General features: G+C 55.3%; 1 protein-coding gene across 6 annotated transcripts in view; it reads right to left on the bottom strand.

Moving 5' to 3' along the window:
- Positions 1 to 27,945, bottom strand: part of CRHR1 (corticotropin releasing hormone receptor 1) — a 50,973-nt gene that overhangs the window by 2,358 nt on the left and 20,670 nt on the right. For 2 of the 6 annotated variants that reach the window (XM_023196168.3, XM_023196169.3), the window contains exons 2-10: positions 26,139 to 26,226; positions 16,745 to 16,864; positions 11,878 to 11,963; positions 4,526 to 4,632; positions 3,652 to 3,772; positions 3,290 to 3,443; positions 2,917 to 2,977; positions 328 to 400; positions 1 to 86 (exon numbers count right to left, since the gene is read on the bottom strand). In XM_023196168.3, the coding sequence (XP_023051936.1) occupies positions 1 to 86; positions 328 to 400; positions 2,917 to 2,977; positions 3,290 to 3,443; positions 3,652 to 3,772; positions 4,526 to 4,632; positions 11,878 to 11,963; positions 16,745 to 16,864; positions 26,139 to 26,226 (896 nt within the window). Of the gene's footprint in view, positions 87 to 327; positions 401 to 2,916; positions 2,978 to 3,289; positions 3,444 to 3,651; positions 3,773 to 4,199; positions 4,287 to 4,525; positions 4,633 to 11,877; positions 11,964 to 16,744; positions 16,865 to 26,138; positions 26,227 to 27,945 lie in introns of all 6 variants that reach the window. The other 4 variants (XM_023196166.3, XM_023196171.2, XM_023196170.3 and 1 more) reach the window with 4 other exon arrangements.

Genomic DNA, 27,945 nt, shown 5'->3' with positions numbered 1-27,945 from the left:
CTGTACTGAATGGTCTCAGACGTGGTGGATGCCCGGAGCTTGGTCATGAGGATGCGGACGATATTGAAAAGGAAGATGAAATTGATCTGTAATTTGAGCACACCAGCGGGCTGGAGTGTGCAAGAGGCTGGGGATCCAGGTCTCTCAGCTCTGGCCTCAGTGCTCCTGCTGTTCTCCCTCCTCCTCAGGAGCAGCTGCATATCCCTGGCCCATGCCCCCTCCTTGGGTGGCCCCCACCTCTAGGAAGAGGGGTCCTTTCTGTCCACAGTTGGCACTGATCACCCCTCCCCACTGGGTCCTGTCTCCTGCCCCTACCCACGTTCTTACCAGCAGGACCAGGATCATGGGGCCCTGGTAGATGTAGTCGGTGTACACCCCAGGCCTTTTGCCAAACCAGCACCTAGAAGGCCACAAAGGAAAGGGGAGGAGGGGTCATCTGCATCTGCCTCGGTGGCATGGGGAGGGACAGTGCTTAGCCAGGACAGGACTGGGGCTGGGAGCCAGGAGGTAGATGTCCCAATTCTAACCCTGGCAGAAGGTCAAGTCACTTGATCCCACTGCCAAGCCTCAGTTGTCCCATCTGCAGAATGGACAGCATCCTCTGTGATGAGATGCAAAGTTGGAAGCAAACATTGGGGCAGGAGGAAGACAGTGGGAAAGACTGAGTGGCCGGGAATGGGCATGGGCTCAATACGCAGGCTGCATCCTTGGCTCCTCCTCACGGTCCCCTGGCTGTGGCTGAGGCCCAGCATGTCCTCTGCGGGGCTGCTGGTGGGAGCGGCACCACACCTGTCACCCAGTGGGCACCCAGCAGTTTGCAATCTCAGCCTGAACCTGTCTAATCGCAGCCTGAACGACCTTGAGAGGAACATTGGCACAGGTTCTACCTGCTGCAGGGGGTAATTGCTTTGCATTTTCCTGAGTGTCCCTCCAGCAAGCTCCAGGGAGGCCTGGGGAGTGGGTGGGGACCAGACAAACTGGAAGCCCTTATGTCCTCGTGGGTATGAAGACCCCCAGTGGCTAGATCTCATAAGCCAGAAACTGAGATTTGTATATGAAACCTTTGGATTTTTTAAAGGTTGGCTACAAAATCGAGTTTTCAGAAAACACCATGCCGGCCACACACAGCTTCTGAGGGCTGGGTCCAGTCCTTGGGCCTCTGGTCTGCAAGTAAGTTCGTTTCTGCTTTCTCACACCCAGATCCTCTCTGTTGCAGTGTTGAATTCTCACCACCAGGTGGGGCTTCAGAGCCGCTCAGACTCACTTTCTCCTTTAGCCCAGTTTTTGTTTTGCTTTATTTTTTGAGGCTTGTGGAGTCTCGCTCTGTTGCCCAGGCTGGAGTGCAGTGGCACGATCTTGGCTCACTGCAACCTCTGCCTCCTGGGTTCAAGAGATTCTCAGCCTTCCCAAGTAGCTGGGACTACAGGTGCACACCACCACACCCAGCTAATTTTTGTATTTTTTAAAGTAGATATGGGGTTTCACCATGTTGGCCAGCCTGGTCTCAAACTCCTGACCTCAAGTGATCCGCCCGCCTCGGCCTCCCAAGGCCTCCCAAGGCCTCAGCTAGCCTGAGTCAGGAGGGAGTCAACCTCATAAACACGCAAGATAATCTTCCAGGCTCCTCCTTCAGCCCAATGAAGCCATGCAGGCCTCCTCCCCTCCGTGGGGGGAGGAGAGGGCTTGTCACTGTGGTGGAGGCCAGTTGGACGCCAGGTCAGTCAGTCAGATAGGTTCCTGGGAACACTTGTTTGGCAAAGAAGGTCCTGGGGCTCCCCTGCCATCCATGTCCACCTTTTCTGCCCTCCCCCCTCTCTCAGTGGTTTTCAATCTTAGCTGCACATTAGAATCACCTGGGCAGTTTTCAAGACTTCTGGGTGCCAGGCCACACCCCAGAGGGGTTACACCTGACTCTCTGGCGGTGAAGCCTGGGCATTGGTACTTTTCGAAGCATCTCAGGTGATTCTAATGTGAGCCAAGGCTGAGCACCACTGCAGCAGAAATCAAGTTTCCAGGCACGACTGGAAACATCTGAGTCCATTTCATAAGGAACCAAAGAACTTCAGAGCTGGAAGAAGCCTCTGGGATCATCTAGGTCCACTTCTATTAAATTCAAGGACTCTTCTATTAAGATGTCTTAATATTACTAGAACACATTTATACAGCATTTGCTCTATATGCCAGGTCCTATTCTAAATGCCTTTTTTTTTCTTTTTTTCTTTGAGACGGAGTCTCTCTGTGTTGCCCAGGCTGGAGTGCAGTGGTGCGATCTCGGCTCACTGCAAGCTCCGCCTCCCGGGTTCATGCCGTTCTCCCACCTCAGCCTCCGAGTAGCTGGGACTACAGGCGCCTGCCACCACGCCTGGCTAATTTTTTTTGTATTTTTAGTAGAGATGGGGTTTCACCATGTTAGCCAGGATGGTCTCAATCTCCTGACCTCATGATCTGCCCGCCTTGGCCTCCCAAAGTGCTGGGATTATAGGCTTGAGCCACTGCGCCCGGCCTCTAAATGCTTAATATAGGTGGACTGATATCACCCCACAACAGCCCTTGAGGCAGTAGTATGTCCATTTTACAGATGAGGAAACTGAGGCACACTGCAGTAATCCGTCCAAGGTCACACAGCTATTTAATGATGGAGCCACGATTCTGAACCTGGGCAGTCTGGCTCCAGGCTGCTTCCTGTGTAAGCTCAAGGCAGATAAAGGAGGCTGGATCCTGCTTGTCCAGTCCCACCCAGGCAGAGCACAGGCAGGGACCCTCTGAATGAGTCCAACCCCCAGATCCCTCCCTTTATAGATGCAGAAGCCATGGTCCTGAGGGGAAAGCCAGCATGGCCCAAGGCCCTTGGGAGTGTCACCAAGCTAGGCTGGCAGCCTAAACCTTGGGGGCAGGAAGGGAAAGGAGGTGACTTACTTCTCATTGTCGTAGTACAGCTTTCCAATGGCCCAGGCCACAATGATGGGGAAGGGCACACCTGGGGGAGAGATGGGCTGTCACAGAACCCTCAGCAGGGGCTAGGGGATGTGGCCCTGGAGGACCCCAGTGCAGCCCAGGCTCCAGGGTGTCTAGGGTTACCCAGGGTGGATCTCAAACTCACACACCTCCTTCAAGGTGCTCCTGCTGCCCCCCACCCCCAAGAGGAGCAGAGGGCTATGGCGCACACCCCAGTGCCCCAACCCGACCTCCATCCCTCAGGACCCCCAGCCCTCTGGCCTGAGTCTGGGTGAGGAGAGGGCAGCGCGGCGGTCGCCACTGCCCAGGCCGGGGAGGTGGCTGCCCAGCTCACCCCAGCCAATGCAGATGAACATCCACTTGCGCAGCCGGTCGGTGGAGTAGGTGAGCACGATGGCTGTGTGCAGGTAGCAGCCCTCACCAAACATCCAGAAGAAGTTGGTCACATGGAAGTAGTTGTAGGCGGCGGTCACCAACCTGCACCAGCCCTGCCACCCCACCCCCAACCAAAGATGATGATGGGGGGCAGGGGCGGCACCAAACCCTGGCCCTGGGCCTCCCCCAGGCAGGACAGGGCACACCCTGGGATCCCACTCCTGTTCTGTGGGCGCCTCCTCTGCAGGGCAGGCCCACCTGGGCCCCTTCTCTGACGTGGGTTTGGCCTGACCTGCTCCCCGCTCCCCCGCCAGGACGCACCACGTTGCTCTGGTGGACCTCAGGGCTCATGGTTAGCTGGACCACGAACCATGTGGCATTGCGCAGGATGAAGGCGGAGATGAGGTTCCAGTGGATGATGTTTCGCAGGCACCGGATGCTCCTGGTGCAGCAGGGCAGGTGGACGATGGAAGCGACAGGAGAGAGAGGATAAGGGGCAGGCCACCCACATCACCCCAACCCAGATGTGTAGATGAGGAAACTGACAGGGCGGGGCTGATGGGCCAAGTCACACAGGGAAGTGACAGCTAAGGCTCTCCTAATGCCCCATGGAGCCCTTCCTGCCTGCAACCCACCCAGACAAAAGCCCCAGGCTCTCCCTGGCACTCCATGGACCAGGGCAGCTGGCTTCCTGGGGATGCCCGCTTGCCCTGGGGGTGCCTTCCACTCCCTGCCATTCCAGGATGGACAGTCACGGGGGTCAGCCCTGCTCCCAGCCTCCAGCCCTGATGCTCGGCTCCTGATCCCAACCATCCCCATCCCTGGCTCTGCCACCTGCATCCTTGGCGGTAGTGCTGGGGCCCAGGTACCTTTGAACCTGAAATGGGGCACCACTCCATGGAGCCCCCACCTCCAGGGCTCCATCTGCCTGGTCACCCCAATGGGTGCAGCCCGGCCTGGGTGTGGGTGACATAAGACAAGCTTTGTCCCTCCCCACCATTCCAGCAGCTACTGGGGAGGGCGCAGAGCGGCTCTGCCAGAGGTTCCCAGAGACCCGAGACTCTCGGATAAGCCAGCCCCTGCCACCCTCTCCCAGCAACCCCCACCCTGACCTAGAGCTGCTCCTCTCACTTCTCCACCCTGCTCCTGCTCTAGGGCCCAGGGACAGGAGGAGGCAGTGCTGGGGTCTTCTCACCTGAGCCGCAGAAAGAGGACAAAGGCCACCAGGAGGGCCACCAGGGAGATACAGTGGCCCAGGTAGTTGATGATGACGGCGACATGGTAGTGCACCTTGCTTTTTTTCTGGAGCAGGAGACAGGGGCAGAGGTGAGCCTTCTGCACAGCCATGCCCTTGTGCCTGCTGGATGGGGGCTGCTCTATGAGGACATCGCCTGGGGGTGGCTGGGACGGAGCAGGTCATGATCTCAAGCGCCACTCCCCCTTCCTGAGTACCTGCTGTGGGTCAGGCCTCGCCGCAGAGCAATGCGTCCAGTTTGAGGCTCTGTCTGTCCCTGAATCCCATGCTCTGTTCGCTGCTCTGTGTTGTGTCTGAGTCTCCACATCACGTGGGATTCCCCACTCCACACGGATGCCCCCTCTGCACGCACAAGCGTGTGTGGCCGGCTCTCAGGTGCGCCCTCACAGTCGCATCTGCCCATGCTGCCACCCGGTTGGAACACCAGGTGGATCTCTCAGCTGCAGAGACACCAACCTCCCGGGATTTATCTTCTCCCCCCATTTCTGAACTGAGTCACCACCTTCTCGGCCGCCCTTGAATCCCTCCTGCTGCAACACCGCCTGCTCCTGTGAGCGAGGAGGGGCCGGGCAGCTGCTGGGCTCTGGCATCCACAGAATCAGCCGAAACCACAGAAAAGTCTCCTTAACTCACTTTCCAGGGCCTTCCCCATCCCTGGCCCAAGGGGATCTGTGCAAAGTGAGCAGGATCCTCTCCCAGGACTGGAACACATTCCCCGGGTTTATTTCTTAATGACTTTAATATACTGATGGAGGTCACTGCCCTCCTCTTTACAGCAATCTTAAGTTCCAAGAGTGATGAAGCCTTCCCATTTACAGAGGATTTTCGTATCTGTTAGCGTCTTAAACCATCAGGGCAACTCCATAGGGGGAGCTGGAAGGGCTCCTGGGCTTTATTTTGTAGGAAAACAGCACAGAGGTTATGTTGACGCACTGGAGGTCGCGCAACTTCAAAACCACCTCTTGCCTGCACGTGCAGATTGGCAAGGTACAAAGGCTGCAAACAGGTCCCCAGCCCAGCCCATAATAGGGAACTGGCCGGTCCCCATGCCCAGCTCTCTGCAGACTCCTGCCCCAGAGCAAAGCCCCCATCCACACTTTTGTAGGTCCCAAGAAGCAGGGCCTAGAAACCAAGAGCTTGACATACAGTGGAACTCCAAAGCAGTGTGTGAGTGAAGGAAGGAAAGACAGGTGTTGAAAGCAGGTGGCTTTGGGAAAGGAGCGGTCCCTGGCAGCACCTCCCTCCCTCCCCGTTTCCAGGCCCTGGGGTGGGGCTGAATGATCATGAGGCACAGAAACGGGTGACATGCAAGCGCCGAGAAGTGGTGAGCTCACAACAGCCCTCATCATCCTCTCAGAGCCACCAAGGAGCTACTCCGCAGGCCTTCCTGTTGGAATTACAGAACCCACACAAAACCAGAGGTCAAGTCCAGCCCTATCCACCAGGCATCCCAGGAGGAGCCAAGACCCTATGCCCAGTTCCACCCGGCCACCAAGGCCCTTCTGAAGGGGCATCCTCATCAGGAACCTCTTAGGTCCAGAGGCTCCTACAGAAGCTCTGTTCTCAGAGCTGGTTTCCAGGCAGAGGCTTTCTGGAACATGGCAGGAAATTACATGAACAACTCCAGCCTCCAAAGGACTGGGATCCAGGGAGGTGTAAACGAAGGCAGGAGAGAGACAGAGGGGAGTAAGGAGAGGGGACCCATCACCCGTGCAAGTGGGGGGGTCTCTAAGCGCCTGGCGGCAGATGCCCCAATCCGGAGGCTTCGGAAGATATGCACGCATCACAGGCTGTCTGGAGCTGGTATTTAATATCCTTTTATTAAATTTTCCACAAATCCATGCTGAGAAGCCCCTGGGTAATGACAGCATGTGTGGAGCCGAGCATGGCACGACACCCCGGCCTTGTTCACAGGCCCAGGCTGGGCGGGAGGGGCGCAGTGTGCAGGCAGACCATTCACTGCCACCTGCCAGGCCCCACCTCGCTCCTGAGTCAGGCCGCACCAGGCCCTTGGGGTTGGAGTGGGGAGGATTCATCTATTAAGCACCTGCTGTATGCTAAGCATTGTGCCAGGAGCTCTGCAGATGCCACTGCTTTCCTTTCCCACAGCTGCCCTTGGAGACTGCTCCTCTCATCCCAGTTCTTCCCGTGGAAGAGACTGAGTAATTGGCCATGCCATGCAGCCGGCATCTGGAACCTGGGTCTGCCTGGCTTTGAAATCCCTCTTTTCCTGGTTTCCCAGGGACATTTCTTTTTTTGGGTGGGGGATGGATGGAGTCTCACTCCGTCGCCCAGTCTGGAGTTGTGCAGTGGCAGAATCATGGCTCACTGCAGCCTCTGCTTCCTGGGTTCAAGCGATTCTCCTGCCTCAGCCTCCTGAGTAGCTGGGATCACAGGCATGCGCCACCATGCCCAGCTAATATTTTGTATTTTTTGGTAGAGATGAGGTTTTGCCATGTTGCCCAGGCTGGTCTCGAACTGAGCTCAGGCAATCCACCTGCCTTGGCATCCCAAACTGCTGGGATTACAGGCGTGAGCCACCGCCCCCAGCCCCCTCGGAGATTTCTTGGGGAACAAGCAGGAATTGAAAGCAAAGGCACTCTCTGGGGTGGTCTCGCTCCATTTTGGGCCCAGGAGCCTCGGGGGACCTCCTGCTGGGAGGATAGCACCCACGAGGGCTTTTCTCCAAGAGCCTGAGAGGGAGAATCAGGCGAAACCATTCCCGGAGGACAAAGTCTCAGTGTGACTCCCTGAGCAGTCGGGCCTGGGCCAGGTTCAAGCCCTGTCTCTTATTGGTCACATCAGCATGATGCAACCAGAGAAACAGCTTGAGAAGACAGCTGGAGAGAGAGCCTGAGGGATGGCTGCTGATACCCCGAGACAGATACATTGTGCATCACCCAGACAGAAGCCAGTGACGCTGTGACATTTCCAATAACAACCAGAGTTCTGGACAGCATTATTTAGAGAGACAGCAAGGCCTTAAAAGGCACCTAGAAACACCCTGAGAGGTGGCCAGTGACACCTGGAGAGGAGAGTCAGCAGCACCCCCAGGGACAGCCAGTCACACACCGACCGACAGCCACGATAACAGCAAAGCAGCTGGGATGTCCAAAGGACAAATGGGCGCAGCTACCCCCGGGGCCCTGACCAGCACTCCCTCTCCGTCCAGTCTGGAGACCTAAGACCAGCAGGCACCTAAGGAGGGTGGCACAGCGTGGTACTTGGCAGAGGCCACTCCGCTGTACCCTCAGTGACCTGAATTGAATAAGCAATTAGTGCGCAGCTGACTCTGACTGGACTCTGCAGGACACCACCTCGTCCCAGGTGCTGCAGTGCCAGACCCGTCCTGATGCCTCTCTGGGATGGTGGCAATGAGACCTCCCTTCCAAGCTCCCCCCGGTGCCCACTCCATTCTGGCGCCTCCTCTCCACTGAAGTTTCCAGAGACACTCCTCTTACCCCACAGCGGGCACTCACTCCAGTCCCTCGATCCTCAAAGGGCAGCCCCTGGCCCAGCAACAGCACACAGAGGAGCTCGCAGAGACCTTGAGGAAAGTGGAATGTGTGCCCTACGCTAGGCCCACGGAATCGGAGCTTCGTTTTGGGAAAAAGCACCTTTACAGTTCAGAAGCCCTGATCCAACCACCGCCCACCTCTCCCCAGATGGTGAGCAGTGAACCTTGGCCCACAAACCCAGAACCCCCGATTCCGTTTCATGTCCCACCACGGTGTGTCCTCCCAGACCGCGCCTGAGGCCCAAGCTCCTGTGCTCAGCAGGGTGTGGGGAAGGGGAATGGAGTGTGCGCAAGTGTCGGGTGGGTGGGGGAAGGTCGGACGGGGGGAAGGGAGTGAACAGTAGCGGAGGGAGGTGGTGGGGGGAGGAGAGGGTGCTGATATGGGGAGCAGGTGTAGGGGTTCTGCTGGGGGCTCAGTGCCATCCCCGGGCCAGCCATGCATGCAACAGGCTCCCCAGTTGCGGGTCTGTTCCCTGGTGGTGCTGGCTGCGGGCAGATCTCCTGGGGTGCCTGGCCTTGGGGTGCCCTCGCCACTCCCATTTCACAGGCGGACTTCTGCGAATCCATTATCTGCAATACCCCAGGGCGCTGGAGCTTAATTAGGGCTTAGCCCAGGCCCAGAGCTGAGAAACCTACCACTCAATTAATTGGATACTTTCCTCTGCAGTTCTGGGAGGGTCTGGCGAGGCTGGGGGCTGGCAGAAGGGAATGGCATTTTCACTAATTAAATCCATCGATTACCCAGAGTGCGAGGCACCAGGCCAGCCGGGGCTGCAGAGGAAAGAGGCGGCACAGCCAGGCATGGACGGGCTGGGGGGTGGGGCAGGTCACTCCCCCAGGTGTACGTTACAACCTCCCCTGACCTCACAGGGGAGATGAGACAGGGGGCGGCAGGTGAATGGAACATCTCCCATAGGCCAAGACAGGCCAACACCACCCTTCCATCCCCAAGGCGGAGATCTGAATTCCTGGCCACCAGTTTTGGGAACTTGGTGGGGTTAAGTTGCCTCCTCTAGGTCATGCAGCAGGTTCCCATTGAAACCCAAACCCTAAGGTCTGTGCTATTCCCACTGCAATGCAAAGAGAGGGCTGACGAGACTGGGCTCCTGATCCTCTTCCTTGTCCTAACCCTGCTGGTGGAGAGAGGGAGAGACCCCTGTCCTGGCAGGGGTGGGCGTTGCAGGGCGGGCCGAGGGTGGCTAACCTACTGCCCTTGAGCCTTTGAAGGGTGCTGGGGAAAACGGGGGCTGCCGAGTGTCCCCATCAGCCAACTGAAAGGAAGGGGCTTACATGAGAGCAGGAGAGACAGGTGAACCACGAAGACCCCACCCTCACCCTCAGGAGGGTTGAGTGCAGGGCGTGAGGCTGGGACAGACAGTGCGGCCTGTAGCCTGACCTCGTGGCTTAGCTGTACCTCCTCAACACCATCCCTCTCTGGCATGGCGTGTAGTCCTGAGTCGCTGACAGCACTGACCCGCTCTTTTGAGCACCAGCCCTGTTTCCTTTCCTCCCTCCTTCTACTGTGTGCCAGGCTACGGATTCCCCACATCCCTGAACGGTCTTGCCCACTCCCACTCCCCCAGCCAAGGCCATCTCCTCCGGCCCAACTAAGTCTCCTGACCTGGAACCCCACCTCCTTCCCTCAGTCCAGGAAGAGCCCTCCTCCCAATCCCAGGACTTCCCAGGTGGGCTCTCCGTGTGGGGGCTTAGCAAGCTGGGGGTGAAGGAACGTGATTCTTTTAACTTTGTTTCACGCAGATACCTGGCAGTGGGCAAAGCAGAGCCTGAGCTCCGACGCCCTGGGTTCCAGGCTCTGACTTACTCTGGCCATGTGATCTTGTGTGAATCAGTCCCCAATTCTGGGTCCCAGTCTGCCCATCTGCAATGTGAACGGGTTGCACTAGATTACAGTTTCTCACTTTTGCCCCATCAGAAGGCTCCCCTGGGGCACTCATGAAAGACAGATTCCCAGGTCCTCCTTGGACGGTGTGATTTCTTAGGTGTTGGGTGTGGCCCTGGGACCTGTATTTGGACAGGTGCTCTGGGCGATTCCATATACGTTTTTTTTTTTTTTTTGAGACAGAGTCTTGCTCTGTCGCCAGGCTGGAGTGCTGTGGCACGATCTCAGCTCACTGCAACCTCTGCCTCCCTGGTTCAAGTGATTCTCCTGCCTCAGCCTCCTAAGTAGCTGCGATTACAGGGATGCACCACCATGCTCAGCTAATTTTTGTATTTTTGCAGAGATGAGGTTTCACCACGTTGGCCAGGATGGTCTCGATCTCCTGACCTTGTGATCTGCCTGCCTCAGCCTCCCAGAGGGCTGGGATTACAGGCGTGAGCCACCGCAGCTGGCCACATTTTTGTTTTGTTTTGTTTTGTTTTTTAATGGATTTTCCTTCTTTTTGCCCAGGCTGGAGTGCAATGGCATGATCTCGGCTCACTGCAACCTCTGCCTCCTGGGTTCAAGCAATTCTCCTGCCTCAGCCTCCTTAGTACATGGGATTACAGGTGTGCACCACCACACCCGGCTAATTTTGTATTTTTAGTAGAGATGGGGTTTCACCATGTTGGACAGGCTGGTCTCAAACTCCTGACCCCAGGTGATCTGCCTCTGGACGATTCTTATAACCAGGCGGGTCTGGGAACCTCAAGATGGGAGGGAGAGTCTCCAAGGTCTCTTCCAGCTCTGATCTTTAGGCGATGGGATTCTTGGGACTGCCTAGGTCAGTCCGTCTCTTCCACAGTCAGAAGCCCTGGCCCTTGGACAGCCTGGAGTGTCCTCCCCTTCTGCTCTCTAACCCCCGCCTTCCTCAGCACTGCGGGAGAAAGCGTCGGGTGGCAAAGGAGACCGAGGGCAACAGCAGTTCCAGGATAGATACATTTGTACCTCTGCCAAATATCACCCTTCAAAGATTATTCATTGCAGCACCATTTGTAATAACTGAAGACTGAGAATAAAGACTTGTTTAAATAAATTATGGTTCATTTTGTGATATTATGCAAATGCAAAGAGAATGAAGATGCTCTTTATGTACTGATATGGAACCATCTCTAAGATAGATGATTATATGAAAAAAGCAAGGTGTACACAGTGTGTGTAATATGCAACATTCAGGTAAAAACAAGAATACGTATATATAATTACTCATGTATGCAGAGAATGTCTCTGGAAGGACACTTATGAAATTGGCAAAATGGTTGCCTCTGGGAGGGAATCCAGTGGCCAGGGACGGGGTGGGAGGGGACATTGTATTCCTATTTGTACCTTCTGAGTTCTGTGTAAGCAACATCTGCTCAAAAACATTTAACATTTTAAAAGGCTTTCCAAGGGCTTTTTCAAACTGCACTGCTACCTCCACCCCATCCCTGGTTCCCATACAGCCCCGTGGCTGGAACTGGATGTATCTCTCAGACGTGTGTGGTGGAAAAGGGTGGGACTCCTGTGACCAAGTCTGGTCTCCATTTGCACCCCCAGGACAGTCCCATGCCCAGTGCAAGCGGCTGCCCGATGAGCACAGGGAGAAGGAAGGAAGGAACAAGGACCTATCTCATCATCATCAGAGCTTGCCCAGTGCCCCATTGGTCCAGCCCGCCCTCGAGGGTGCCTGCTCATGGGCCATTTCCAAGTCAACAGCTCCAGTTCCCCAGTCAGCTTTGCTACGGCAGGACCTTGACATTAGCCTCTGGCTCCCTGACTCCAAGAAGCAGGCACACAACTCTGCTGGGGACCCTGGACCCCCCTTCATATGGGCAGCCTCGTTCGGCTCAGCCTCACCTCCTCATTGAGGATCTCCTGGCACTCGGAGTAATTCACGCGGGCGGCCCAGCTGCCATTGGCCAGGCACTCCCGGTAGCCATTGTCTGGAAAAGGAAGAGAGAGGCAGTGATGGCAGGGCAGCCCGGGCCCCTGTCTGACCATCCTGGCCCAGATGGATGCATAGATGGATCTGTAGATGGCCAGCACAGGCACCTGCTGGCTGGGGGTTGTGGAGTAAAGCTGGGCAGAAGGGCTTCCTTACCACCCCCATCTTCCTGCCTCTTTCTGCCCACTGGCCTCCAGCAGGGGTTGGTGGCTCTCCCGATGCCCACCTGTGGACCTGGCTCTGCCCACTCGAGCTGGCACAATCATGCCCACAGGACTGGCCCGTGGACAGGCTTGGCCAGCTCCCTGGGCTGATTCCTTTGAAGTCCTTATGTGGTGGCAGATGATGGGAAGGTGCTCTTCTGAGAAATCTTCTGTTCAGGGGTCTTGTAAGACAGCAAAAAATGGTGAGACCTCATGAGTCAATTTTCACGAGGCTGGGCATGACACGGTGGAAGGGTATGCGGTGACAGCTCACGTGGCAGGTGGCATGACAGGGCTTCTTGTGGTAGAGCCATCTCACAGAGGCTGCCGTGGGAGGTCCTCCCTGGCCGTGCTGCACATGGGGGCTCAGAGTTCACGGGGCAGATCTTGGGGAAGGTCCCGAGGGGGGCACCTCTCCATAGCGGTCCTGTGTTGGAAGGTCGTGGTGGGTGGGCGGGGGGAACATCCATGATGGAAGTCTCTTGGACAGAAAATGACAGGTGACAGGCGTGTGTGGGGAGATGTCATCACTCAGGTCTGCCACAGCTGCTCTTAGCCTGGCCCATGTCACTCAAGGAAGAAGGCAGCAGAGTGGCCCAGGGACATATGGAGGTTCATGCAGTCACCGGCCTGGATTGTGGCCCAGAACCTGTCACCTTCTAAGGAGAAGGGGAGGGGCCCTGTGAGCCGAATTGATGCCTGACTTTAGGGCCCTGGGATGGGCAGAGCTGCCCAACGTGTTCCCCTCGCCCTCCTTCCTGCCTACCAGGCTCGAGCTCCAGAGTCCTGAAACCCAGCTGGGAAGGGACAGCATGAGTTCTAAATTCCATCTCATCTTCTCTGCTGGCAGAGGTCGCCCCACCCCACCCCATACCCGGCTCTGGCCTCACCAGCTCTAAACATGCTTCGTTGAGTTAATTCTGGCTCTGACTCCAGGCAGAACTGCCTGGCAGAGAAATGAAGCCCTGAGCATCTCCCCTGGAGTCTCCCTCACTGTAGGCCGTCCTGTGGCTCCCACTGGCCCTCGGGGCTGGAAGAGGGCTGGGAAAGCTGCTGGAGTCCCAGTCCTTGAGTCTGGAACCCTGTGAGGGTCTAGAGGCTGGGGCCCTGGGCCCAGCCCAGCTGCTGCTGTGCTGCGTGAGTGACCTCTGGGGACCCCTTCTCATTTATAAAAGGAGGGGCTGGACCAGCTGATCCCCAAGGGATCATCCAGCCTGGGAGCTGCCTCTGCTGGCAGCATCAGGACAAGAGGGTGATGACAGGGAGCCTGTTCTGGCCTCCAGGGCTGAAAGGTAGCCGTGGCCTCTTCTCTCTCGCTCTCCTCCCATCCATTCCCCTCCTAGGTCCCTCTGCTGAGGAGCTGCTCAGCTACAGCTGGCCAGTGGGAGATCTGCCTAAATGGATTTTTAAGGCTCTTCCATGTCAGTGGACCGCAGTCTCGGGGAGCCTCAGGCCTTTGGGCAGAGTTGGTGAAGAGGCTGCTGATCCTCTCCTAATTGTTAAATGAGGGATGAGTTACCGGAGGGGTGAGGCTCACCCAGCAGGTTTTCACGGAGGTCTGAGGGGGAGGGAGAGGCGAGGAACCAGGGCAACCCAGTGTCTCTGCCATGGCTGGGAAGTCCCGGGACCAGAGGCTGCTCTGAAATACCTCCAAGGAAAGGGGCTTGGGGACAGAGATCTGGTTGGAAGGGGCCCGGGGGTGGTGGTTCTTGAGTTAAGAGGCAGCATGGAGTAGTGCTAAGAGTGTGGCCCCTGGACCCAGACAGTCTAGGGTCAAATCCTGGCACTACCTCCCACTAGCTGTGTGACCTTCGGCAAATCCCGAAACCTGTCAGTTTCCTCCTCTGTAAGTTAGAGCCTCTGAATAGCGGCTCCTACTTCAAGAGTTGAGTATTTTTAGTTAACATGCACAAGGTGCTTGGAACTGTACCTGGCATGTGATGTTGGCTGTTATTTTTATTATTATTGTCTTGGAGCTATATTTATATAACCTTACACGAGACTCAGAGCGTGTCGCTTGTCCCCATGAAAGGGTACTGGTGGATATTGTGGGAGAAGCCCCCTTTGCTCAACACCCTTGCCCCCCCTTGGTATGTGAGGGAGAGCCAGGAGTCCCGCCAGAGGCTGCGTCACCCAGAGAAAGCAGGCTTTGATAGGGAGAAAGGAGGTGATCCGAAAGAAAGCAGGCCCAACAAGCAGGGAGCCGTTGCCAGGGAGGATGCGACCTCCTTGTCTTTAATTGCTGAGCTGAGCAGTCCTCCCAAAGAATCACGGGAAAATGGATATTTTTGGAAATGCTTCCCATCCCTTTGAAGATCGGATGCAGCAGGAGGGAGGGCATTAGGGAGAAGGCCTAGACGTCCTGGCAGCAACTCATCAGTAAATGGATTAATTAATTAGTGCTTAATGATGAGGTGCAGCTCTGGGTACCCACTTGCGACTGATTGCATGGGCACGCTGCACCTCATCTGGCACTGGAGTCACCTGGAAAGGGGTCTTCCAGCCCTGCCCTGACAGACTGATCCCAGGTCGAGGGGCCATCACCCCAGCTCCTTTCCTGGGATCACAGAGGGAAGCGCAGGGGAGCCTAGAGAGCACCACACCCAATCCTCCTACCCATTCTGCAGGTGGAGAAACTGAGGCCCAGAGAAGGTCTGTGCCAAGGGCTCCTTAACCAGCTGCAGATGCAGCTGGAATGAGAACCTAGGACTCCTGGCTGCCACTTCAGGCAGGGCCAGCAAGTGAAGTGTGTGCCCAGGCACTGAGGCCTGGAAATGTTCATCTGGCGCGTGTCAAGTAACCCTTTGCAACGGGAGTAGAGGAAACTCACGGTGGGTGGCCAGGGCTGGCTGCAAAAGGCAACAGGGCCATGACTACAGAGAGCCTGGCAGGCCCCACCCAGGAGCACGGGCCTGACCACGGAGGCCACAGAAGAGTGGATTCCAAGTGAAGGAGCGACCGACTCAGATCTGAAACCTGAGGCTGGGCAGTGGCGCTGGGGAGTGGGGGCAGGTAGGGCCAGACACAAGAATCAGTCTGGAAGTGGACATGACAGGATCTGGTGCCTCCTCCCGGAAGCCCCTCTGATGTGCAGATGCTGCCTCCTTCCTAGGGGCTCCAGAAGGACTCAGCCCCCAGCACCGTGAGAGTTCTCATCCCTGGGCCGTGACCCTGCCTGCAGGCTCTGAGACCTCTGATAGATTATTAGCTTCTCTGTGCCTCAATTTCCTTATTATCAAATGGGCCTGACTATATTGGGGGCTGGCCAACTGTGCACCCCTTGGACTGACCTGGCCAAGGGGCCCTTCTTCCTTTCTGCACTTCCTCCCCTTGGTCCCCAAGCCCCTCCAGTGTGTCTTCTCCCTCTCCCAGGTCCCTCCCATGGCCAGGACATGGTACAGACACATGAGGCTGCTGGATCTGGCTGCCCCAGCCTCCTGCCCTGCCCTGGCCTCCCAGGTCACTCCCTGGGGAGTCACTCTCTGGCTGGGTCTTCCCACTCCTCTGCTGTAGCCCCCAACTTTAAACCCCCAAATCCATCTGGTAGAAGAAAGAGGGGCAGAAGAAGGAATTCGGGAGGTTTTCGAGCTGGGAGACATCTTAGAAGCCAAGCCATCCAGCCCTCTCCATCCTCAGGTGAGGGGCTGAGGGCCAGACAAGGGGCAACAATGTGCTGGGAGGTCACACAGTGAGTCTTGGAGTAAACCACATGGTGTCTGGGCTCACCCCTGTGCCCTCTTGGGGCTCTGAGTTCAAGACCACCAGGACCCAAGGGTGCACACAGGAGGCCCCAGTTGCAGGGATCAGGCCCCCAGCCTCCCCTCAGGTAGGTTAGGGCCCCTGGCCCACAGCTGTTGCTGTTTTGATAAGCAGGGACCTGGATCATTGACAGGGGAGAGCAAATTAATTCTGAGAGTGGCAGGCGGAATAGCAGGGAGCTGCAAAGCCCAGCCATGGGGGTTCTGGGCCTCCGGGGAGCCAGGTGTTTACATGAGGATCAAGTATCCGATGGACCCTGGGTCAGTCCTGTCCTATCCCCACTCCACCTATGAATCCAGGATGCAAGTTGAGCCCCTGCCTGTGCATCTAAAACTCTGGGTCCCCCCCCCTCCTGGCTGGAGGGCTGGGGTAGGCCTCAGAACCTCTCGACTCAGGGTTCTTATCCATACAGCTGGGGCTCTGACGATTCCTGCCCTGCTTCACGATATTACAGCAGGCTCAGACAGACTAACCTGAAGTTTAATGGCAGAAGGAAGTGCCAGACAGACGTGGATGCAAATTCCAGCTTCACCCCTTACCAGCTGCCAATGGGGCAAGTTCCCTAACCTCCCTGAGCCTCAGGGGCCTTAGTTATAGGAGGCGTGAGTGATAGTGTCTTGCGAGGGTATTGTGAGAATCACCAGTAATGAGCACAGGGCACTCGGGAGAATACGGCGCTGACCTTTGGAAAACAGGGGCGATCCCCATAAGAGGTATTACTGTTATTGGCATCATCATTCTTACTTCCCCCACCTCCAAGCTCTCCCCATCCTGTCCCACCTCCCAGCAGATGGTCCACCCTCCACGTCTTCCTTACTTGTGGTGTTGTAGCGGACACCATAGAAAAAGGCAGGGCAGGGCCGAACAACTAGCTGCCCTGCGGGGCTGCGGGGCCAGCAGGTGCCAATGAGGTCCACGGATGCGTTGCACTGCAGTCCTGGGGGCAGAGATGACTGGTAAGGCACAGCAAGATATCCGGCCAAGGTCCCAAGCAGGCAGAGGACATTCCAGAGTTCTGCCCACCTCCCCACTGGTTCCCACTCACACCAACTGGGGACAGGATGACAACAATGACCAGTGCAGAAATGAGCTCATCCTATGCAAAGAAGACACAAGGGGAAGAAATCTGAATTTGATGCTATGGTACTAGGGAGCCAGCATGGGTTCCAGAGCAGAGGAGGAACAGAAATGACTGGAGGTGGTGTTAAAAGCTAAGGTCCTGGCATTTAGAAGAAGCTTGGGCATGCTTCTGGTCCCCTGCTCTGTAGCCTGAGGACACTTCCTTGGCCCCTCACATGGTGATATCCTGGAGCTCTGAGACATCACAGGAACACCCTGGAACAGACCCATCTAACCACTGATCCAGCCCCTCACATGTCTCTGCAATCAAACCACATCTACCCTGGCCCTGCAGGGAAGAACTAGCTAAATAAAGTTGGCCCTTCTTCCGGCTGGCCTGTTTCTCCTTCCAGCGGGCCTGTTCCTTCTTCCGGCTGGCCTGTTAACCACCCTTACTGACCATACATTGTGTGTACTTTGTTCTGTGCAGGGCCCTAGGACAGGATTGATGGAGAAGTGAGCTATGGAGAGGAAAGGGAGGGAGACACCATCTGGGGGAGTGGAAAGGGCACTGAACTGGGAGTCTGGGCCCACGGCTTCAGAATGGGCTGTGCCACTAATTTGCTGTGTGACCATAGGGCCCCAGTGACACTTCAGGAGGGGAGGGCAGGTATGGCCTCCAAAGGGTGGGGGCTGGCACAGTCCTGGCACCTCCCTGAGGCTGCCCCTTCTTTCTCTGCCTTTTAGTGCCTCCCTCTGAGTGAGGCTGGCACACCAGTCCTCTTGAGCCCTAGTGTCTCCAGGTTAATAACCTAGAATTGGCACAAGCGTGGACGGACAAGCCAGGGAGGGCCAGGAACCATGAACCAGTGCGGGTGGGGGCAGCCTCTTCAGGCTTGGGCCGAGGCCTTAGCAGCTGCCAAGCCCTGGCTGGGGCCTGCCTGCCATCTCCTCCCCAAATTAGCTTGTCCCCAATCTCTCAGGAAACAGCGCTGGGTTAAATTGGCTTCCTTTCCCTGTTGGACTCGGGGCAGTGCCGAGCAGCACTTGTACCAAATGCTGGCTTTTCTTTCTAATCAAAGCTATTCATAGGGCATTTGTGCAAATCAGGACTCAAGGGGCAGAGGTCTTCAGGCCAAGTGGCTTAATTGAAAGAGAAAGAAATCTGGATTGGGGCTTAATGGACACGAGGTGACTGCGGGCCAGGCGGCTGGAGTGGGCCAAGCCCAGGTGCTGTGGCACAGCGGAGTCTCCGTGAATGCCATCACGGAGTGGCAGTGGAAGCAGGGGAGTGATGAAGCAGGGCCATCCGAGGCAAGGGCGTGCCAGGCTGGGATTTTAACCTGTCCTAGATCCTGCTGACAGTGTTGAGCCCGGGGACAGGGACTTGGGGAGAGAGCTGGGAGCATGTGGTCGTGGGGAGGGGAGGATCGTATAGGGGCCACGCCCTGCTGTTTCAAAGCTCTTCTTCATCTATTTCATTTGATCTTCATACATCCAGCAATGTCATTATTTCCTTTTCACAGAGGAAGAAATTGAGGCCCAGGGAAGTTAGGTGACTTTTCCAAGGTCATGGGTCAATGCGTGAAAGAACCAAGACTCATAGGCAGGCATTTTGGACTCTAAATCTAGTGCTCTTTCCATTATGCCACATTGTGAGTCAGTCACGTGGGTGAGGGACAGTTAAGGGGGCAGCAGGAAGGGAGCAGCGTTTGTTGAGGGCTGACTGTGTGCCAGGCACATGTCAGCTGCATGACATATGCCCTCTCATTTAATGGCACCATTGTACCTTCCTCAGTAGCTTGCTCATTCACTCCTCACTCATTCATACACACTATCTAGTGAGCTAGGCTTAAATGTGATGTTCCACGTGGCAGCATCTGGAATGCACACACGGAACACACCCTCTCCGTCAGTGTGGCACCTGCCCTCCCTTCTTCCCTTCCACGGCCAGTCTTATCGCGACTTGCTTTCGCAAGGCACGTGGGGCAGGAAAGGACTCAGCATCCGCCACAACCAGGACCAGGCCAGAGCTGAGGTAGAAGCCAGCCACTCAGGATGGGCCTTCTGGCCTAGAGAACCTGCACTGGCCACTGCTGGGAGCTCTAAGGGCTCTAACCAAAGGCCTGACCCGGTCCACAGCTGGCTAGGGACGTGGAGACCTTCAAGGGGCAGGCAGGTCAGAAGCCATTTGTCCTTCCTCTGTGGTACGGTTCCCAGCCATCTACTATGCCACCGTGGGTGCTAATTCTCTCTTGTTTTACAGATAAGAAAACTGAGGCCAAAGTGGTCAAATGGCTTATTCCAGGACAATCAGTAAGCAAAGATACTGAGACGGGAGTGGATTTTCAATGCTCATCTTTTGATGCCAGCTCAGGGTGCTGCCCACAGCTGCACAGCTGGCCCTGATCCGGGCAGCTGCCCCTCGAGTGTAGAGCTGAGCCTCGGTCTCAGCGACTCCAGTTCCCCAGCAGCGCCGTGCCTCCCCTCCCTCCTGGCCCCCGCAGCTCATAAGGATGTGTAGAGGGGGCGCCCGGGACACAGCATCGGTCGCGATCTTTACATTAGGAGCCCAGAATATCCTGGAAGGAATTGAAAGTCTGTGTGAGACGCCAAGAAAGGGAGAGAGAGGCTGCAAGAACGGGGAGGAGAAGTCAAATGAAAAGGGCACGAGGGCCTCAGCCGCGGAGTGGAGTTAGAAGGGAGGGGACCTTGGGGCAGGGAGGAGGCAGCAGGACGGGGCTTCAGGCGCCATGCTCCTGGCCAGTTGGCACTGTCCACTGGACTTCCCGGCCTGGGACGGCCTTGTGGGCTCGGTGCCTTCCCACAATGCCTCGGGGTCCTGCCCTCTCTGGGCCTTAGTGTCTCTGTGTCTGAAATCCCCACAAGGGATTTCAGATCACCGTCCTGCGGACACCGGGTCCGGGGAGGAGAGTGGGGGCGGTCCCTGCAATCCGGTAGGGACAAGGCCTTAGAAGGGAAATGGTGTATAGGACTTGAGGGAGAACATTAGTTGGACACTGCTATAATATATACCAGGCACTGTGAAGGGTGCTTTGCATGATGCAATTCATGCCACTCATTTAAGCCACCCGACCACACCGAGGAGGAGAAAACAGAGAGAGAGGGAGGTGGGAGGCCAAGTGGGCCAGGAGACAGGTGGAGAGAGAGAGGAAAGACGAGGGAGAAGACATTAAGGAAGAAACGGGGAGAGGCAGGCGGAAAGTCAGGAGAAGGATGCACAGAGAAAGATCATTTCACAGGTGCTGGGGACAGAGGGTGTCCATTCCCTAGTTGGGAAGGGGAGAAGGCAGGAAGTCAGTTTCTGGGTCACTCAGCTTGATGGCTATAAGGACCTCAAGGACCTTCTGATTCTTGGGCCAATGTCCCCTCCCTCCAGTCCCAGTGCCACAAAAGCCTGACTTCTTCTGCTCTCCTGGCAGGTGGAGGTATTTTCCCACTCAGCTGTCACAGTCCTGGGATGAGGAGGAATTTGGACCACAGTAATCTAACCTTGCAAATAGCCAAGCCAATTTACCAGCCAGCTGCACAAAGGCAGAGGTGCTGTTAGATGCCAATGCCTCGTGACAGCTCCCTGTCCTGCAGTGCCTCTCCTGGTCAATTAAGGAACAGTGACTTTGCTCTTTATTTAACAAGTACAGTTGTTTCTCCACATCCATAGGTTTTGGGGAAAAGTACTGAACACGTACAGACATTTTTTCTTGTCATTATTCCCTAAGCAGTACAGTATAATAACTATTCATATTTATATAACGTTTATATTGTATTAGGTATTAGAAATAAGCTAGAGATGATCTGAAGTATACAGGAGGATGTACATAGGTTACATGCAAATACTACTCCATTTTATATCAGTGACTTGGGCATCCCTGCATTTTGATATCCATGGGGAGTTCTGGAACCAGTCTCCATGGATACCAAGAGACAGCTGTTATTTACTGACTACCTAAGAAATGTTCAAGGGGCTTGGGATATAATAATGAATAAAATAAATGCCCTGTCCTCATGGTGCTTACATTCTAGTGGGGGAGACAGCAAACACGCGCACACACACACACACAGTCACACACACATTTCTGTTAACCAATGAGAAATACTATGGAGAAAAACTAAGCAGTGCAAAGAGATAAAGGCTGACAAAAGTGCTATTTTAGTGTGGTGTCTTCTAAATTACTATCAATTAAGCAGATACCTAAAGGAAGTGAGGGAGAAAACCTGGGGGGAAAGTGTTCTCGGCAGAGGCAACTGCAAGTACGAGGGCCCTGGAAGAGGTGTGTGCTTGGCGGGTCTGAGGTGTCAATGTTCCTATTGCTCTGTGGCTCACTCCCTCATTTACAGGGCAGGTAGATGCCTTCAGGGTCTTTCCTGGCTGGGGATGTGGGAGTAGAACCAACCCACTCACCAGCCCTGGTCACCACAAGCCTTCAGGTTGGGGGTGAGCTGCGGGGAGTCAAGTGGGCTAAAGTAATGCAAAAACCGGTTCTATATCTTTCTCCTTCCCCACACGTGCACAGAACAAATGCATGGGAACCGCATTCTGCTCAGACTGCCTCAAATCCCTGCAAAGGGAGAGCAGAGGAGAGGGGGCAGTGTGGAGGGCTCCACCTGCCAGGGAAGAAATCCTGCCGGGTCAGGGTCCTGGGAGGGCTGCTTTAATGAACAGGTAAGAATCCTTTGAAGGTGGCCTATTTAATTCTGTGCACAATTGGGCACTGGCTTCTTCCCCCAAGTAGCTTACACGGTTTGCCTCCCATCAGGCTCAGGGTCCACATGTGCTTGGCAGATCCGCCCATGGTGGATAACTTCAGAGGAAGCTGGAACCTGGCTCTGTCTCAGTTATGTCGGGTCTCCCATCAGCGGCTTCTGGAGGTGGGCACTTGGCAGCAGCCCTGTGGCTGGGAAGCCCTTCCCCCGATTTGGCTTATAATCAGGAGGGGGACTCTGCCCAGGCTGTCCAGAGGGGGAGCAGCCAGGTGGCCCAAGGGCAGCCTGTGAAACACACATTCTTGTCCAGTCAGTGGAATGTGCTATGGGATGAATGGGCAGGGCCTCTGCCTGGGTTCCCTGGCATGGAGAGGGTGGCAGAAACCTTGTCTTTGCTCAGCCATCTCATGGCTGAGCTGCCTTCTCTTTGGCTGGCAGAGAAGAAAGATGCCTGTGTAGGGTGTGTGATCCATCAGGACAAGAGGATGGCCCTCCTGTCCTGCGGGTTTCTGGGCTCTTCACTTTTGCCTTCCCAGCAGCTAGTACAATGCCAGCCATACAGGAGGCATGGAGGAGAATATGCGGCCATGTGCACACCTAGTGTGGGTGTGGGTGGCACTGCAGGGGTGGCACTGCACCCCTAGACGGCTGACTACACCGGGCCCTGGGCACCCTGGCTCTGAGTGGCCACATAACACGGTGCTGGTGGCAAAATCTGAAATCAGACCCACATGGTTTATATCCTGCAGCCACTGCTTAGTAGATGCTTAGTGTGTTTGGGCAACTTGTTTAACTTATCTGAGCCTTAGATTCCTCTACTGTAAAATGTGGATAAAAATATTTCCTGACTACAGTATTGTAATGGTTGAATGAGATTAAAGCACTTGGAATGGTTTCCAACACATAGTGGCCACTAAATAAATATTAGCTATTATTATTATTCTTATTTGAGACAGAGTCTCACTCTGTTGCCCAGATTGGAGTGCAGTGGCGTGATCTCGGCTCACTGCAACCCTGGCCTCTCAGGCTCAAGCGATTCTCATGCCTCAGCCTCCTGAGTAGCTGGGATTATAGGTGTCTGCCACCACGCCCGGCTAATTTTTTATTTTTATTTTTAGTAGAGACGTGGTTTCACCATGTTGGCCAGGATGGTCTCGAACACCTGATCTTAAGTGATCCTCCCGCCTCGGCCTCCCAAAGTGCTGGGATTACAGGCGTGAGCCACCATGCCTGGCCTAGCTATTTTTAATTATCATTCACTACCTTAAGACCAGAGATGATAACTGATGACCCCAGGTAATTGTCAACTCAGATTCTATTTGTCTGTGATGTCGTTAGTAAGTAATTCTATTACTTCCTGGCATTGTTATACTCATGCCATGATTTTATGAGTCGCCAAGTCTGTGGTCTGCCACATGATAGGCCTCAGTCCTGGGGACCCACTCTCTCCCAGTTCCTGGCATGAGGCATGTGAAAGGCCCCCTCAAAGGCCTTGGCTTAGTGCCAGCTGCCCCAGCCAGACACCCATCCATCTGTCTTGGCCTCTCTGCCCCACCCTCACCATCTGTCTCTACCAGTGCCCGTCAGTCTGGGTAGGTCTCCGAGTCAGAAGACAAATGGCCCATTATCAGAGGCCATTGTGGAGGGTGATGGATCGCGTGCCACGCAGCCAGGCAGGCTGGGCTGGGCTGGGGGCACTGGCACGGAGTACAAATCACCAGGGAATGAATGCTATTCATCATGGCCTGCTGGTTCTAAGGACAGGTGACACCTTCGTGGGCTCAGGGATGTCTCTCCTCCTGAGCATAACGAACAAGTTGATAGAGTCTGACCTGGCCCCAGAGCATGGGGGGCTGGGGATAGGGCCTTTCCTCTCAGGCCTAGCCTCTGAGCAGCTCTCCTCCCTCCCCATCTCTCTCTCCTATAACTCCAGACTCACGCTCAAGAACTTACTTCCCCATTCCCCAAGCACAGCTTAACCAACTTTGCAGCCAGATGCTCTGGGCTCCCAGTACCTTCCCGGTTTCCCACTCCTCCCTCCTCACTTCTCCCTGGTCCTTCCGCCAAACTCACCTACTGGTCCTTGCTCACTTCCTGCTGTAGCTCACAGCACTGGCTCTTTTCTGCCAGTTCATACTAACAGTGTCTCTTAATATTCACCTTGAAACTTCCTCCTTCAGGAAGCCTCCCTGGATTTGCACCACCCCTGCCTAGCCTCCCTGCTCCCTCCCTTATTATGAGCAATTACTGGCAAGTACCTTCCCTTCCTTCCAGCTATACAGTAAGCCCTTTAAAAGCCTGCTGAGGCTGAGACAGGAGGATCACCTGAGCCCAGATCTGGCCTGCAGTGAGCTGTGATTGTGCCACTGCACTCCAGCCTGGGCAACAGAGATCCTGTCTCTACAAAACAATTTAAAAAAATTAGGCCAGGTGTGGTGGTGTGCACATAGTCCTAGCTTCTTAGGAGGCTGAGATAGGAGGATTCCTTGAGCCCAGAAGATCGAGGTTGCACTAAGCTATGATTGTGACACTGCACTTCAGCCTAGGTGATAGAGTGAGACCCCATCTCTAAAACCAAACCAAACCAAACCTAGTACTGGCATGACACTCTACAGTTTACAGTTTGTGAAACATTGCCATAAAACTTAGCACACTGAATCTCATAAGAGACTTCGGGGCAGGTAACAGCCCCCCTATCCCTCTACACTTAGACGAGGTGAGGTTCAAGGGGGTTGAGGGTAAGGTCATCCCTGTGGCTACCAGTACCCGCCCCTAACCAGGACATGATCAGGCACCTTCTGTGCGCCAGCACAGGAACCCAGTGTGCCTTCTCCAAGTCCAGGTCTTGTTCCTCTGCCCCCAGGCTCTCCCTAGTGAAGGAACAGCTAGCCAGGAAGCAGATGCCCTGAGTTATAGAGGCCTCCTGCCCCCACAGAGCCAGCTTCAGAAATGAAGGCCTCCTGCCTGCCTGCAGACACTTGCGTCTGTTTCTTCACTAGCATGCGTCTTGCACTCTGCCTCACTGCACATGCATTTGTGGATTCGACTCCCAGACTAGACTGTGAGCCCCTCTTGTTTTCCCCAGTGCCCTGCCTGGGGCCTGCTGTGTAGTAGGTGCTTCATGAAAGAGTTGGTGTGAATCAAGGAGAGGCTTGAAGACTTAAATAGAAGGTCCACAAGCCTCCCAAAGACACTCAGGGGCAAGGACCCTCTCCATTTTTGCCCCAGCAGCAGCCACGGCCAGGACCACACCCAGAGTTTTAAAAGACATGCTCTTGACAGCCCAAAGACCTAGATTTGGATCCCAGTCAATGCCATGTACTGACCACGCTGTGCCATGGGGGTTATGTAACTCTTCTGTGCCTCCGTTTCCTCAACTGTACAAATGTGGGGCTTTAAACTCTTGCGAGGATAAAATAAGGTGATTATGCAAAAGCACTCTGTAAATGGTAAAGTGATGCAGATATTAATAATATTTGCAGCCATGCTGTCTTTTCTGTTGGAGAGGTACAGAGCACGGCACTGGAGACCACAACAAGAAGTTGGGCTGCCCGTGCTCCACTCAGGGGTCTGGCGCTCACTAGTTCTCTGTACCTCAGTTTTCTTATGTGTAAAACGGGGACAGGCTGGGCGCGGTGGCTCAAGCCTGTAATCCCAGCACTTTGGGAGGCCGAGATGGGCGGATCACGAGGTCAGGAGATCGAGACCATCCTGGCTAACACGGTGAAACCCCGTCTCTACTAAAAATACAAAAAAAAAAAAACTAGCCTGGCGAGGTGGCGGGCGCCTGTAGTCCCAGCTACTTGGGAGGCTGAGACAGGAGAATGGCATAAACCCGGGAGGCGGAGCTTGCAGTGAGCTGAGATCCGGCCACTGCACTCCAGCCCGGGCGACAGACCGAGACTCCGTCTCTAAAAAAAAAAAAAAAAAAAAAACGGGGGGAAAAACGGCCCCTCCCTCAGAGGGACGTTGAGCAAATTGGGTTAATACAGCTCCAGTCCTCGATCAGTGCCTGGCATGTGTTAGCACCGTGGAGTATTATACTCTGGGCATTTTTAGCTGCAGACTGTGGCAGCCTTTCTTCCTCCCTTGAAGCCTCCCCGAGTCACAACTCAGCAGCAAGGGCTGGGAAGACTTCCCCTGTGCCCACCCTAAAGCAGGGAAGATAACTACTCAGGATCCTTGCTGCAAACTCCAGGTGCCACTAACCAACTGCAGCTCTTCCCTACCAACCTTACACCCAACTTCAGGATCCTTCTCAACACGGCACTCCGTGGAGACGAGAAGAATTGCTTGCAGCCCTGGAGAGGAAATGACTCTGCGAATCCTGCCTTAGGGCATGGTTCTGTGTGCAGGCTCTGGCAGGCCTGGGATGGGGGGCATTGTCGTGACCAGGAATCTTGCAGGAGGGGGTTGAGGGGACTCACCTGAGATGTTGCTGGCCAGGGACAGGCTCTCGCAGTGCTGGTCCTGGAGGGAGGCGGAGACGGGGTTCAGCCCCAGAAGGAGAAGGGCCTGCAGGCACAGGAGGCAAAGGACACATTAGGCAGGTGCCATGAGCCATGAGCCAAACTGCAGGGGTTACACTGCACCTGCCTGCTTTCCCTCCCACCCTGTCACACATCAAGTTGCTTCCCAGACACCCACCCCCGCCCCCGTCTCCTTTCTCCTCCCTCTGGGTCCTCTCTGCCTGGAGGGCCTGGCGTTGCCCTGCTCATGGAGGGGCCTGGCAGGGAGGCTGACAGGAGCAGGAGCCCAGGCTCCTAGGGAAGAGGTGACTTTTACCCCTAGGGGCTGGGGCGCTACCAGAGGAAGCCACCTCCATCCCCACGGGATCCTGAGCATGGTCCAGCGGTGTCCCACCACGTGCACACACACACCCACCCCCCACTCCCACCGGCCCGCTGACCACCACGGCCTCACAGATCCCCATACGTGCACCCCCTTCCCTCCCTTCCTCCAGAACTGGCCTCTTGTTTTGTGAACTATTTCCCGGGCCCTCATCCCTGCCTGCCTAATTATCCATCATCACAAATTGTGCCTCACCATTTATCAAGCTGTTGTACATCTGCCGTGGCACAGTTTTCCCTGGGGCTGGTGTGGCTGTGCCTATTTGCAGATGAGGAAACTGAGGCACAGAGAGGTAAGCGATAAATGTATCTGGAAAGACGGGCACCCTATTCTAAGGCAGACCTTTGCCCTTTAACCTCCCTGAAGGCTCCATGTCCCTCTGATTCCAGAATTTTAGCCCAGTTGGGAAGGGAGTGGCATAGGCCGTATACCTGGAGGACTGACCCTTCTTCAACTAAACCCACCCACACAACCATCACATTACCCTCCTCCCGACAGGGTTAGAGTCAAGAGAGAGGCCAAGTGTCCAGCCCCTCATTTTGCTGTGTTGCCATGGGCAGGTGACTTGACCTGTGTGTGCCTCAGTGTCCTCACCTGTAAAACTGGGCACAATGGTCCTACCCCCTTTAAGCTTACGTGATGTGTGTATGTAGAAGTCCTTCAAATAGCCCTGCATACTCTGTGGGGGCAGGGGTTTTGTTCATTGCACTCAATTTTGCTGAAGAAATGAATGAATGACATTGTGTTTCTGGTATACAATAGGCACTTAAGAAGGATATGTTGACTGATCTGAACTTGGTGGTTTTTATTTGGTTGTTGGAGGAGAAGTGGCTGTTTCCCCTGGGATTCGATTCAAAAGGGATTAAGAAGCATGCGTGAGGGGCAGGGAGAGGGGAGCATTGTAACCGGCCCTTCCCTCTGGCTCTGGGGAGCTGGGTGCCCGGCCACCAGCAGAGTTCCCACACAGGGTGGTGAGCCCGAAGCCCGAGAGGCCTCATGGGAGGCTGCTCTTCTCATCACTTCTCTGCTGTTTCTTCTTGGGGTCCCCTCCTTCTGAGGTCCCCGACCTCATGGCCGGGTGTCTCAGCCCCAGCCCATTTCCGTACCAACTGCAAATTTCACTAAGGAACCTCAGACACAGACCCTTAGCTCTGGAAGCCAACTTAGGATTTCACAGCAGGAAAATGAGATTGGGAGAGAGAGAGGGGCTTGTCAAGTCCCTTGGTGAGCAAAGCTGCTAGGCCAGGGTGTAGGCTAGAAGCAAGTCGGTGGTCAGCCCAGGCAGCACGCAGCCTTCTTGCAAGGGGCCGGGACTCCACGTGGTGAGTGCAAAAGTAAAGGGAGCATCGAAAAACTTAGCCGTCAAGATATGGAATATTTTAA

This window comes from Piliocolobus tephrosceles, chromosome 16 (assembly GCF_002776525.5).
Source record: "Piliocolobus tephrosceles isolate RC106 chromosome 16, ASM277652v3, whole genome shotgun sequence".
NCBI lineage: Eukaryota > Metazoa > Chordata > Mammalia > Primates > Cercopithecidae > Piliocolobus > Piliocolobus tephrosceles.
This window is presented reverse-complemented; position numbering and strand designations above follow the sequence as displayed.